General features: G+C 31.3%; 1 protein-coding gene across 1 annotated transcript in view; it reads left to right on the forward strand.

Annotated features, from left to right (window-relative positions):
* The window catches only part of Vps13D (vacuolar protein sorting 13D), a gene marked incomplete in the record, with an annotated part of 741787 nt that overhangs the window by 432523 nt on the left and 296357 nt on the right, over positions 1–12907 (forward strand). The window contains 1 exon segment of the mRNA XM_075308271.1: positions 1986–2861. Coding sequence (XP_075164386.1) covers positions 1986–2861 — 876 coding nt within the window.

The raw sequence follows: 12907 nt of genomic DNA on the forward strand, positions 1-12907 counted from the left end.
GCAAAGGATCCAAAAAGGGAGTACTTCCGTTCTATGACAAGCCCATGTAAAATTCATTGGAGATGATCCAAGTTTGCACTACTTCCGGATCACAGATTGGGGATCCAAACTACATTTTTGGAAGCTCATTTTTTGTTGGGTACACGCTCACAAAAAATCGCTTTTGTAACATATACTCCCAAACATATTTTGCTTCAAGCATATATATTTTTGGGTATAGCCCAAATATTTATATGTTTGATCTCTTCCAATATATAATATGTTTGAAAGCATATTGGTCTAAACAATATATGTTTGGGTAGTCTAAGTTCCAAACATTTTGTATTTTTGCATCCAAATTCAATAATGTTGTCTTCCAAAAAACAATATGTTATTATGTGAACATATATGTTTGGAAGCATTTTGCACCCACAAATATTATATGATTAAAAAAATTCTCCCAAATAATATTGTGCTCAAATTTTATTTATTTATTTATATATTTACAATCATAATGAATTATGAAAATAAACAGGTAATATAGGTGCTAACAACATAGGTTTTCGACCTGAATGCTCAAAATTTTGTTTCTGCCCAATTGTATATTCCCCCACATCTTTCTCACTTCCACGAGATTTTTTAGTTCTTAGCACCTTTTTCTGTAATACAAACATTGTAGAAGAAATTATTCAATTGTATGATTTTTTTATTTTAATTTTACCTTTTGCCGGACGGGGATTCGAACAGCGGACCACACAGTTTGTAAGGATCAAAGAAGTAGCTGATCAATTGCCCAAGGAAAAATAAAATGTTAATTTTGTAAAAACAAGCAACAACCACCAACTTAATTCAATATCGCTCCCTGTTAAATAGCGCTCCAAGCTACTAAACACATATATGTCTATAGGCTATTTCTAAATTAATATATGTTTGCATCCAAGCATATTATATTTACAAACATTTTATGTCCCAAACATAATATGTTCTAACATATTAACATATATGTCCCAAACATGTTATGCTAGTTTATGAACATTATATGCTTGCACTCAAAAATATTGTGTTTAAAAATTTGTGTTCCAAACATATAATGTTTATAGCCAAACATATGAAAAATAGTCTTTTTCATCCGTGTAGCTAATATATATATATATATATATATATATATATATATATATATATATATATATATATATATATATATATATATATATATATATATATATATATATATATATATATATATATATATATATATATATATATATATATATATATATATATATATATATATATATATATATATATATATATATATACATATATATATATATATGTGGGCAATAAACATAAAGTATGTTTCGCTAAAAAAAGTAAAACCCAAATTAATTGGTCTCGAAAAACAAGTATATGATTTTCCCGGTCGTGTAATGGCCTTAAATTCTATCAATAGTAGAACATGCTTGTTGCATTTAAACACCATTTTATTGCCAATGTATATTATTTTCGAAAAAGGTGATGTTTGCTTGCACGACACTTCTCAAATTGCTTTTTTCATACAGATCATAAAATTTTACATTGTGACCATGTTCTTTTAATTAGGACAAAACTATTTTCTTGCCGACCATAAGATTTTAAATGGTAACCATGTTTTTTAAGGGGGACAAAAACATTTTAGGCGAATACCATAACACTTTATCGCTATAGTCATGAACGCACAAGCATCTCATACAGTGGAAAACACAAAACCCAAGTTAAAGAACGTTGTTTAGAACAAGCAAACATTTGTTACAAACGATGCACCAAATACAACTTTTGGAAATGGAAATAATGTACTTTTGCATATGTTAATCGATCCAAAAAACTTTATAATAGATCAATTGTGCGATACCCGTTTTCGACATAAACAAACGCGACATATTGAATATATTACACAGTATACAGATTACATAGGTTAAACACTTGTAATAATGTGTATAATAATTATGTTATTTTTCGTTTCATAGATGACTGTCGCGCCTCAAAATTTAATCTCTGCACTTCCTGGGAGCAAATTTCCTTTTCATTGGCCTCATTGTGATCAGGAGCCATTACTCTGCGTACGAGTCGGCGACGATGACTGTAATCGATGGTCAAGTGGATTGCCTGTAAATGAAGCGAAGAGCTTATACATCAACCTGAGAAATGAAATAGGAGAAATGACATTTCTGCGCTTAGAAGTAATTCTTCATGGTGGCACCTACATTTTAAATTTTACTGATGCTCACACATTGCCACCTCCAATACGGATTGACAATTTTTCTGAAGTATCCATACACTTTTCGCAGAAAGGTACTGACCCAATTTGGAGGACAAATGTTAAACCACTATCGTCACTAGCTTACGTTGTTGATGATCCATTGGGTTCTCAAATGATAAAAATTGAAGCTCCTGGTGGTAATACTATAGAATATCCACTCAATAACACTGATATGGCAAAGAGCATAACGTACGCCAATTTTATTTATATTGGATTTAAGGAAACTTTCCGTGCTACGATGTCTGATTGTAACAGCGGCAGTGTAAGCATAGAAGCCCAGCAACTAGTACTGGGCGTGAAAGATAAAAAAGTAATAATCTCCACCAAATGCACGGGAGATCGTTCTCAGCTATGGCTAATGAATACATATGGTCAGTTAGAACATGAAGGTTCATCTCCACCATCCGAACATTTGAAAATGACCCACGCTACTCCACGACTAGTTTTAGATGTTGAAAAGCCTCCTAACCCCACCGAATACACGAAGTTAGTAGTGCGCCCTCAAAATAACCAAAGAGTTACAACGCAAACTTGGCGTTTTGAAAAGGGACGGCTGATGTGTCATGCAAACATGTGTGTACAGGTAAAGTAATAGAAACAGTTTTTTAGATAATAAAAATTTAATGTCCCTCGTGGTCCTACTACACTGAAAAAAGCGTACCCGGTTCCAAAGATTTTGTCTTTACACAAATGAATGTGGTATTGATTCCGAGCCAAAGAAGCGGATAATTGAAGTAAGGATACATTTAAGACACAATTCTCTTTTAAATTTGAGTTTTTACTCTAGGAAACAAATTTAAATTTATTTGTTTTTCAACTTTTTTCCTCGGGAGCTATGGAAGTCCTTTTGAAACGTGTTACGATAACTTAAATTTCCAAATTCAGATTTGACTTCAAGTAAAAATTATGCTGTGTTTCATGTAAAAAAGTCTTCAAAGTAAAGTATTGAAAAATATCGCCTAATTTTTTAAAGACAATTTCATTAATTTTGAGGAAATCTTCACAATTATTATAGACAAGTTGACCTTATTCCAATAAAATTTTCTTTCATTTAAGATACCCATTTTTAAGTCGAATCACTAAATCACTAAGGACAAAACTACTTATCTTTTCTCGAGTGTTGGACAAGGAAAAAACTAAACTAAATATTAGAAACCGTATATGCTAAAAAAACCCTATTCGTATTTTAAGGACATGAAATCTTTAGCCTCACGACAATATTTTTTTCAGTGCACAGTGCTATTGGCCAATCCCCTCTGGCCGGTGCTATTCTCATATCTTCTGCTGCTGAATTACTCTACCCAGACGTCGAAATCAGGTCCAAACATCCTTTGGTTGTTTGGTGCCGTTGATCTCAATTGTAGTGAGATCGGTGATAAAGAATGTCGCTCTATCAAGCTTGAGATGTTAGAGGCTGGTATTAAGTTCGCATTATCGCACTATAAATGCATTTTCAGGGTTATTTCTCTATAATAATTCATTTTAAAGAAAATAAACTATTTCTATATTTTTTCTTTGTGTCATTCCTCTTCAAGTTATAAAAAAAGTGCCTTTGGTGACAAATGTTCTATCATCCCTTCTTTCTGGGTTCGAGAGGATCGTCGCTTGATTTATCTCACGATTCTGTTCCCAGATTGTGCCTCCACTGCGAATCCGCCGCTTATGCCTGGATTTGGGACTCACCTGGGGTTAGAGCACGACCGAAGAATCGGCTTCGGCATTCTGTCAAAAATTGATAAACGGCCTTCGGCGTCAAGAGGCCGATTAACCCAAGCCGGAGCATATAGAATAATTTATTTCATATCGAATTGTCCCAGTGTTGAATTTGTTTCAGTCAAAATACCCTGTACAAATAAAACGTAACAAAATTTATAAAAAAAATCTGTTATACTCTGTTCACCGAAAAAAAAGTTTACTATTTTTTATGAAAAATGAACTAAACCATAGTAAGAATGACCATGATTTGGCGACAAAGATTTTTTCATCTAGATAAGTTCATGAATTTCTTATAAATTAGTTCATGTATTGCATCGTATTTTAATTCATTATTACTATGCTGTGGAAAGAATATACTTAAACTCATTCAAAATATTCCTGCTATCCGGAATAATTAACAATTTTTTTTGGAAACCTGTATTAAGAATTGGTTTGAAATAAACTGTTTGTCAGTATAATTTTCAAAAAAAAAAAAAGTAGAGAAATTGAGGAATTAAAGGTACAACAAGCCTTTATTCAACTAAGAAATTTCCTATAACCACCAGTATTTTATTTCAAAAAATTATTATAAATTATTATTAATAAAGGAAATATTTTTATTCGTACGTTGGATGCAGTTACTTGTCGGAAGTTAGTAATTGCTTCTTCAAAAGAGTAATATTCTATGTTATTAGGACGAAACTAATTAATTTAAATTTCCATGTTTTCTATCCATATGAAAGATATATGTGGCATAAGTTGCTATATTCATTGAATTGTTGTCCAATTTCATCGATTTTGGCTAACTTTTGTTGGGCGGATTTGTCTTATGAGCATCTGAAATTGCAAAGTTATACCAAATATAAGAAAAAATATCAAATTCTATCGTTCATATTGATTTTTAACTTACGGTTTTCAAGTGTATTTCCTAGAGCCAATCAGCACCTGCAAGTGAAAAAATTATTTTTAATAAATTGAAATTTTGGTTTTATTAAAAACGGAAAAATACCGTTTATAGAAAAACCTACCATATTGAAAAATCCATCCAGTAGGTACATTATTGGAATCATATCCATGGACTAATGGGACGTTATTGAAATTATTCTCAGAATATATTTGAAATAAAAAATATTATAAAATTAGACATAATTTCCACTTGTCAGTATAGCATATTTAAGGTGGATATTAAGTTCGAGTTTAGCGGCTAAATCACAATTTGCATGATAAGTTTTCTTTAATAATCCATTAGAAAAAATAATCTTTATAAAAAACTTGGTTTGGGCTATTCTCCATCAAGTTATATTTAAATTTGTATCGAAGACGTATAATTTTATACTTTTCTTAGTGATTTATTTTTAATTTTAGCGGCTAAACTCGAACTTAGTACTCACCTGTAGGAATTGCTGTAACATAAAAAATATAGATTAAAAAACTGGTTGCATCTCCAACCTGTGATCCAGATGTAGAATAAATATAGACCATCCTATCACCACTCATGTTGTATATTTTTCATGTAAATCAATTAAAAATCCGCACTAATTTTAAACTATTAACAGAAATATACAGTTCCTTAAACTGTTATTTGTTTTTATCAATAAAAAGCGTTTTTGATTTCTCTAACATCGCATCATTCACTTCTCAGTTTCTAAAATGTTTCGAAATAAATGTATGTTCATTAATAAACACCAATACCGCACGTACAATTTTGCAAATTAAATCCACGTGTCACAAATTGTCATAAAGGATACATACCTGCCGTAAAGAAAAACAACTCCACACACACACACGATCCCTTTCTGATCTCGCTATTGCAAGAAAACAACTCTCATCGCAAAAGATATCAACAACACAAGGAACATTCCATTGTCTCTAGAATCAAAACAACCAACAACAGCATCAATGACGCAATAACAAACACAAACAATCATACGTGATATACACAAAATGTCTCTAAAAACTCCCTCACGTGATGCAATGATTTCATTACTCTCTTCTCACTTCATTTTCCAGTACCACGTTTATTGATTAGTTGGAATTCTATCTATAGATTAAGGTAAAATATGTACCAAACTTATGAGGAATCTATAAAAAATGATATACACCCGTCAAGGATTATATTAACTACTTTTTATTCTACTTTATCTAAAATTTTCAATGTGAGGAAAAACACTCCAACTTATAATAAAAAGGGAAATAGTCTGTAGGTAGCCATCATACGAATCGGTAATGTCGTTAAGTTAATTTTTACTACAATTTTTTTTTCCATACAAAATTTTTTCTTAGTAAATTGTCCAAATTTTGTAGTAAGATTTTTATATTGCCCATGTATTTTTATAATAGAATCAACGATGCATTAACTACTGTGTTGGAAATTTATTTAAGGAAAAATCCTTCCCATTTCGTAGTTAGTGAACTAAAAAACATTTACTGAATTTTTATAAGTTTTTCTTTAGCTTAGTTAATTTTCGTTGTGGTTACGAAAAATTAACTATATTACAGTAAATTTGTTGAACTATGTGGAAGTTAAAATGGCCATTAAATTTACAAGACACTTTTTTTTTCTGTGTTTAACGAGGCAAACTTAATTAGAAATAAGAAAAAAATGAATTAGCTGAATAAAATTATTTTAATGGCTCTTACCTCCGGGGCGCAAACCAACAACCACTTGAGCATTAGAGACCGAAGCGGTAAGCGTCAACGACTTCTTTAACCAATAAACCAACACCATACTAAATTGAAATCTTTTTGCGTCTTTTTCGTTACTTCATGCTTGGGAAATTTTCTGTGACAACTTATAAGACACGCATTAATTTACAGTCTACTGTTTAAAAAATCTCACAGTTGTACAAAATCTTTGTTTGTCTTTATAATATCTAACAACTGAATTTTCACCACTGTGGTATCACAATGGACTGAATAGTCTAAGTGAGCCTGATACATCGGGCTGCCACATAACCTAATCTAACCTAACTGAATTTTCAAGTCTAAAAAGTCAGTTAGTTCCAAAAGAATATTATGAGTCATGGACTAAATTACCTTTTGTTTTTGATTTTATAACTATGTTGAATAAAATACGCTAATATTGAACTAGAACACACCAAATTTCTTCAATTTAAAATTTCAGGAAAATAATCGACTTCGGCCAATTATTGCTTTTTTGATGGATTATTCATAAAGCTGTTCATGTATAAACAAATTCCAGTTTAAAATCCGAATTATAACAGACACTTTATACACCCTCAAAAAAAAAAATTGCTTCTTTAACATATACTCCCAAACACATTTTGCTTCAAGCGTATATATTTTCAGGATTGGTCCAAACAAATTATTGTTTGTATTAATCAAACATATTATGCTTCACCTTAAGGCATGAAATTTTCTTTGTATGGATATATTTTTAAGGTGCCAATTGGTTACTTCCATTATTTTACTTGCAGCATACTCTCTAGGTCTCTCTTTCTAAACACATATATGTTTATAGGCTATTTCCAAATTAATATATGTTTGCATCTAAGTATATTATATTTACAAACATTTTATGTCCTAAACATAATATGTTCTAACATATTAACATATATGTCCCAAACATGTTATATGCTTGCACTTAAAAATATTGTGTTAAAAAATTTGAGTTCCAAACATATAATTTTTACACCCATACATATGAAAAACAGTCTTTTTCGTCCGTGTAATTAAATGGGATTTCTTAATTCCAAAAACAACAAAAAAGCTTTAAACTAATAATGCAAATCCTTAAAAATGGTATTAGCCTATATTTGAAGCGTTTTTATCTTAGATTCATTATATCAGTTGATTTCTTTAAAATAAACATGTTTTTGTTTACTAATTAAATTTTCTTCAAAGACCTCCGACTTCAATAGAGGTACGCAAACTTCCAAAATGTGTCTCCTAAATTTATTGAAACAATTTTTTTTGAAGCAAAGATTATAAACTTTCTTTTAATTATATTGTCATTATTTTAAAAGAATTTTCCCTTAATATTGTATAAATTGCGTTTACTAAAATTTAGGTTGCATAATCTTCCATTTTAGGTCAATATTAGTTCAATTTGTCCTGGGGAAAATCACAAAGAAATTTTATAAGTTCATCTTAAAGAGATTAAACTCAAATTAAAGTCATGATTAGTGTAGAAACAAATATTTATATAATTATTAGAAAACTCGGCGAACCGACTTTTGCTAGCTTCATTTTACGTAACATTTCGTTTGGTGATTAAAAGATGAAGAAAACATTTTTATTTTGTTTTATATTTGAAAAGAAAAAATTTTATTTCATTTCACAACCTGGCAACTCCAGAGAGTTCAAAAACTCTGTTGGATAATATACTACATCATCGGGATTTCTTAATCAACGGATTTCTATGTTACCAAATCTCCAGTAATTTTTGATTAAATGGTGAAATTCGGTGCGTGTACATCATTATTCTTAGCGGCGAGAATTAGTCGTTGACTTAACTAAGAATAATTCTAATAATTCTCACTAATGTTTGGGAAAACATATTCAATAAGAGCTAATTGAGAGTCTACTAATTAGCAAAAGTCATTAGTAAGAGTAATTAATCCAAATGTCGCATAAACTGGGACTTTTCCGTTTCCAACAGCTAACATTTGTTTGTAAAATTGTGCAACACATTGATCATTCTGAAGTTGAACTCTCATATTAGTGGTTAGCGATAATGTTCTTACGTTATTCCATAAAGGTGATGCCTTCAGGATAGCATTCAATTCATCTGCAGGCATTCCACGGGGAATTACTGGCAGCGCCTGCAAATAATATAATCAAGCCGCCAAAAAATGTTGTTACTTCGCCGAAGATCCTTCAGTGTGAAGTTAAGTGCTTCAAGTGATTTCTTATGTGCCATTGTGCACTCATCCCAAACAATGAGCTTGCATTGCATCAACAATTTTCCCATTGCACTGGATCGGAAAATATTGCATGTTGGAGTATCAATTGTGTTTAAATTGAGTGACAACTTAAGCGCAGAATGTGCAGTACGACCGCCATCTAGAAGAGTCGCCGCAATTCCAGATGATTCTAACGCAAAAGCTATGTCACATCTGGATCGAATAGTGGCCAAAATCAATGAAATGACAAATGTTTTCCCTGTTCCTCCAGGTGCGTCCAGGAAGAATAGCCTTCCAGTATTATTGTCCACCGCTTGCATTAATGTTTCGTATACTTGTTTTTGCTGTTCATTCAGCAATGGCACATTATTTCGAACGAATTGCTGCAATGTATGAACATTGTATTGCAGCCCTCGATTTAATTCGTGCTTGAATGCATCGTGCATCGATCGGTTTTGCGCAATCATTCCTACTTCAATCAGTAGCTCGGTTGCAATAGTCAAGCATTGATCCTCAATCAGAATCAATCCTTCATTGTAAATTTCATCAGTTATTTGGATGTCAGGATTATTCGTTTAAATGCGCAAGCGATGCAAGATATCTTCACATATGTCGTCTTTGTATTTGTTCCATAACTGAATTAGATGTGAAGGAAAACATGTGGTGATGATAATTGCGAACAGCATACGTATTTGGTACGCATTTGATGAAAAACCTTAATAATTTCGAAACAGCTGTACATTCAACCATCTTGCGGTATATAGGGCTTTGTCCAAATAAATTTGACAAGCATACTTTTCCTCTGTTGGTTAAGCTACACTTGTAGTATGGTTTTAAGCTGAAATCAAAAACAACAATAATGTCTGCGAAAATTTTCTTAAAACAAATCAGAGATGGGTTTATGTTATATGTAGGTGCTATATCACAAAATTGTTCGGTATGACACATCTTCGAACTCAACATGCCTGCCAAAAATTCAGAACGTTAGGCTCTACTGCTATACTGCCTTAAAATTTTACCTTTATCAAGAGTATATATAGGCTTAAAAATTGATAGTTTAATAATGTTAAAAATAGAGTATACAATTGATCAATTCAGCCCATATTCTAGTAAAACCTACTCTTTATATCACCGTGAAATTTCACCCATATAAATACACTTTGAATGACCTGAAATCCAGTACTTCGTTTTTCGTTGTTCGATTAAAAATCCCAATCGAATCTAATTTGTCGAAATATTTCTTTTCTTACAGAGATATGAAGGGGTTTTCAAATTTTGTTTCGCCGTCGAGCAAAATTTATACGACTCCGGCTCCGACTCCAGCAAAATCTTCAGACTCCGACTCCGGCTCCGACTCCACAGCCCTGGTTAAAACTATTTCTAAATGAAAAATGCTCTCTCATGTTAATATTTGTCCTTTATTACGCCATACCTTATTCCATTTTATTATGTCGTTATCAGTCAACTGCATTACATTTATCGGAAATTATTGAAGTGTCTTTATAATACACCCTCAAAAAAAATCGCTTCTTTAACATATGTTCCAAACATATTTTGCAGGAAGCACATATATTATTGGATACTGCCGAAACATTAATATGTTTGTTTTGTGTGAACATATTATATGTTTGGAAGCATTTTGAGCCCAAAAATATTATATGCTTGGAGGAATTTTTCCCAAAGACGATTGTGCTCATTGCCTAACATACTCATAATTTTCACTTCCACGAAATATTTTAGTTCTTGGCACCCTTTTCTGTAATACAAATAATATTGAAGAAATTATTCACTTTTATAATTTTTTTAAATTTTACCTTTCGCCTAGACGGAGAATCGAACCGAGGACCATACAGTTTGTAAGCTAACACACTATCCACTGGACTACGTAGCTGTTATAGTCACCAGTAGATAATTATCGTTATAAGTTACATTTATATAGCATAGTTTGCAGCGCCCACGAGCCCATGCAAACATAACATTATTTAACAGAAACATACATTTGTTTGCCACGTGGAGCAGTGGTTAGCATGTCTGCCTTGCATGCAAAGGGTCGTTGGTTCAATCCCTGCTCCGACCGAACACTTTTTGTTTTTTTAATTTACACATTTATATTTATACTATATTAAATTTTTAAAATGAAACTTCGAAATGTGGGTTATTATCGATTTATAGTCAGTACAGTGCTTGATATAAACGAAATTGACAGATTTTTGGATGAAATATTATTTTTTTATTGCAAAAATAACAATTTTGTAACAAAAAACTTTATTTTGGTACAAAACTTTAAAATTTGGAAGGAATTCAAAAACTCTAACAAAAGAAGAACGTGGAGTCGAGTATACAAAATGAAAACGCACTGAATATTATTTTTGCAAAGAATGACCGTTGAACAGTGGTTTCTTTCGTTTTATGGTAAGAGTTCCATTCGTTTTGAGCCAATATAAAGACTTCTCACATATTTGAAAGCCCAAACAAAACCATTTGTGTACACACATAAAAAAAATATAATTATAGATATAGATAATTTGTAATAAATTTTATTGATTTTGTAGAAAAATATTTACTAATTTTTGTAAAATTGGCGTGGCATATGCGTTTGTATTATAGTTAGGTTAAATTTTCTAAAATTAACCTAGTTTTTTTTTTAATTATCCAAAATTTTACTTCCTGGTGGGGTTACTATTTTTGAGTGCATTATTGATTTTGGTATTGGTTCTGAGCCAAAGAAGCTGAGAATTGAAGTAAGGATAATTTTACGACACAATTCCCTTTTGAGTTTTACTTGACTTTTACTGTACTTGATTCTAGGAAACAAATTTTAACTTACGTATTTTTCACATTTTCTCTTCATGTTCTATCAAAGTCCATTAATCCTTTGACGACTAATGGGACATATATCCCATTTCGCATTTGCGCTATAAAAACTATATTTATCAACAAATTTGCAAAAAAAAAATAGATTCCATCGACGCAGAACACACACGCAGAGACGAAACATGATTGTCACAATCATATTCGAAGAGCAAAATAATATGATAGGAGCTATTTTTGCGGCGACCATGTCACATTTTAACCTGCAACCATGTTAGCTCCGTGAACATGGTTCTAAGAAAAATATAATTGTCCTCATCTAAAATGTTATTATATTGATAAAAAGAATTTTGTTTGAATGAAAAAACAATGGTCACGATTTAAAATGTTATGGTATTCATTAAAAATGTTTTTCTTCTAGTTAAAAGAACATGGTCACAACCTAAAATGTTTTGATCTTTATGAAAAATCTTTTTTCATAGCCGAAAAAAGGACAACATTACCTTTATTTGATTGTTTTTATTTATTTATAAACTAATTCATTGTTTATTTGTATTTATAATGCCGTTCAAGCAAACATCATATATTTTTACACACTCTATTTTTTTTCAATTTCCACGATAATTATTCCATATTTACATCGTGCCCATCAAATGCAAACATCATGTAACTGCAAATAAAAATAAATTATACCATATATCAAAATGCAGAACAAAAAACAGGTACATTTTTTCAATTACACTTTCCTTTTTTGTGTTCACATAAAACCACGTGCCACTTCTGAATAAATAAATTAACACAAAACACAGTAAATCCGTATTCTCCGTCCATTCCATTTTATAAAATTCTTTTCGCTGCAAAAAAGTTAAAAAAATTAAATGGTCACGAAAAAAATGTAAATGGTCTTTATGGCCATGTAATGGTTCTAGACATGTCTATACTTAACCTATAAAAATACTTTTTCCCTGTAAAAAAGTCAAAAAAATTTAATGGTCAGGTACATGATTTGTCCGACCATTTAATGGTCTCAAATTCTATCATTTAAATGATAGAACATGTTTGTGGTATTTGAGAACCATTCATATGCGTATTGCGCCCATACATTTTTCTCCGCTCGAAAACTATTTTTACAAAGACAAAATACATGGTTTTCGCGGCAATTACATGCTCTATATAAGCATTCAATGGATGCGGCAACCATGTCCAAACATGGTTTTTCTGTGCGTGTTAATTCCTCCTCTAACGATAACCGCACTGA

This window comes from Haematobia irritans, chromosome 4, assembly GCF_050003625.1.
Source record: "Haematobia irritans isolate KBUSLIRL chromosome 4, ASM5000362v1, whole genome shotgun sequence".
NCBI classification, from domain to species: domain Eukaryota; kingdom Metazoa; phylum Arthropoda; class Insecta; order Diptera; family Muscidae; genus Haematobia; species Haematobia irritans.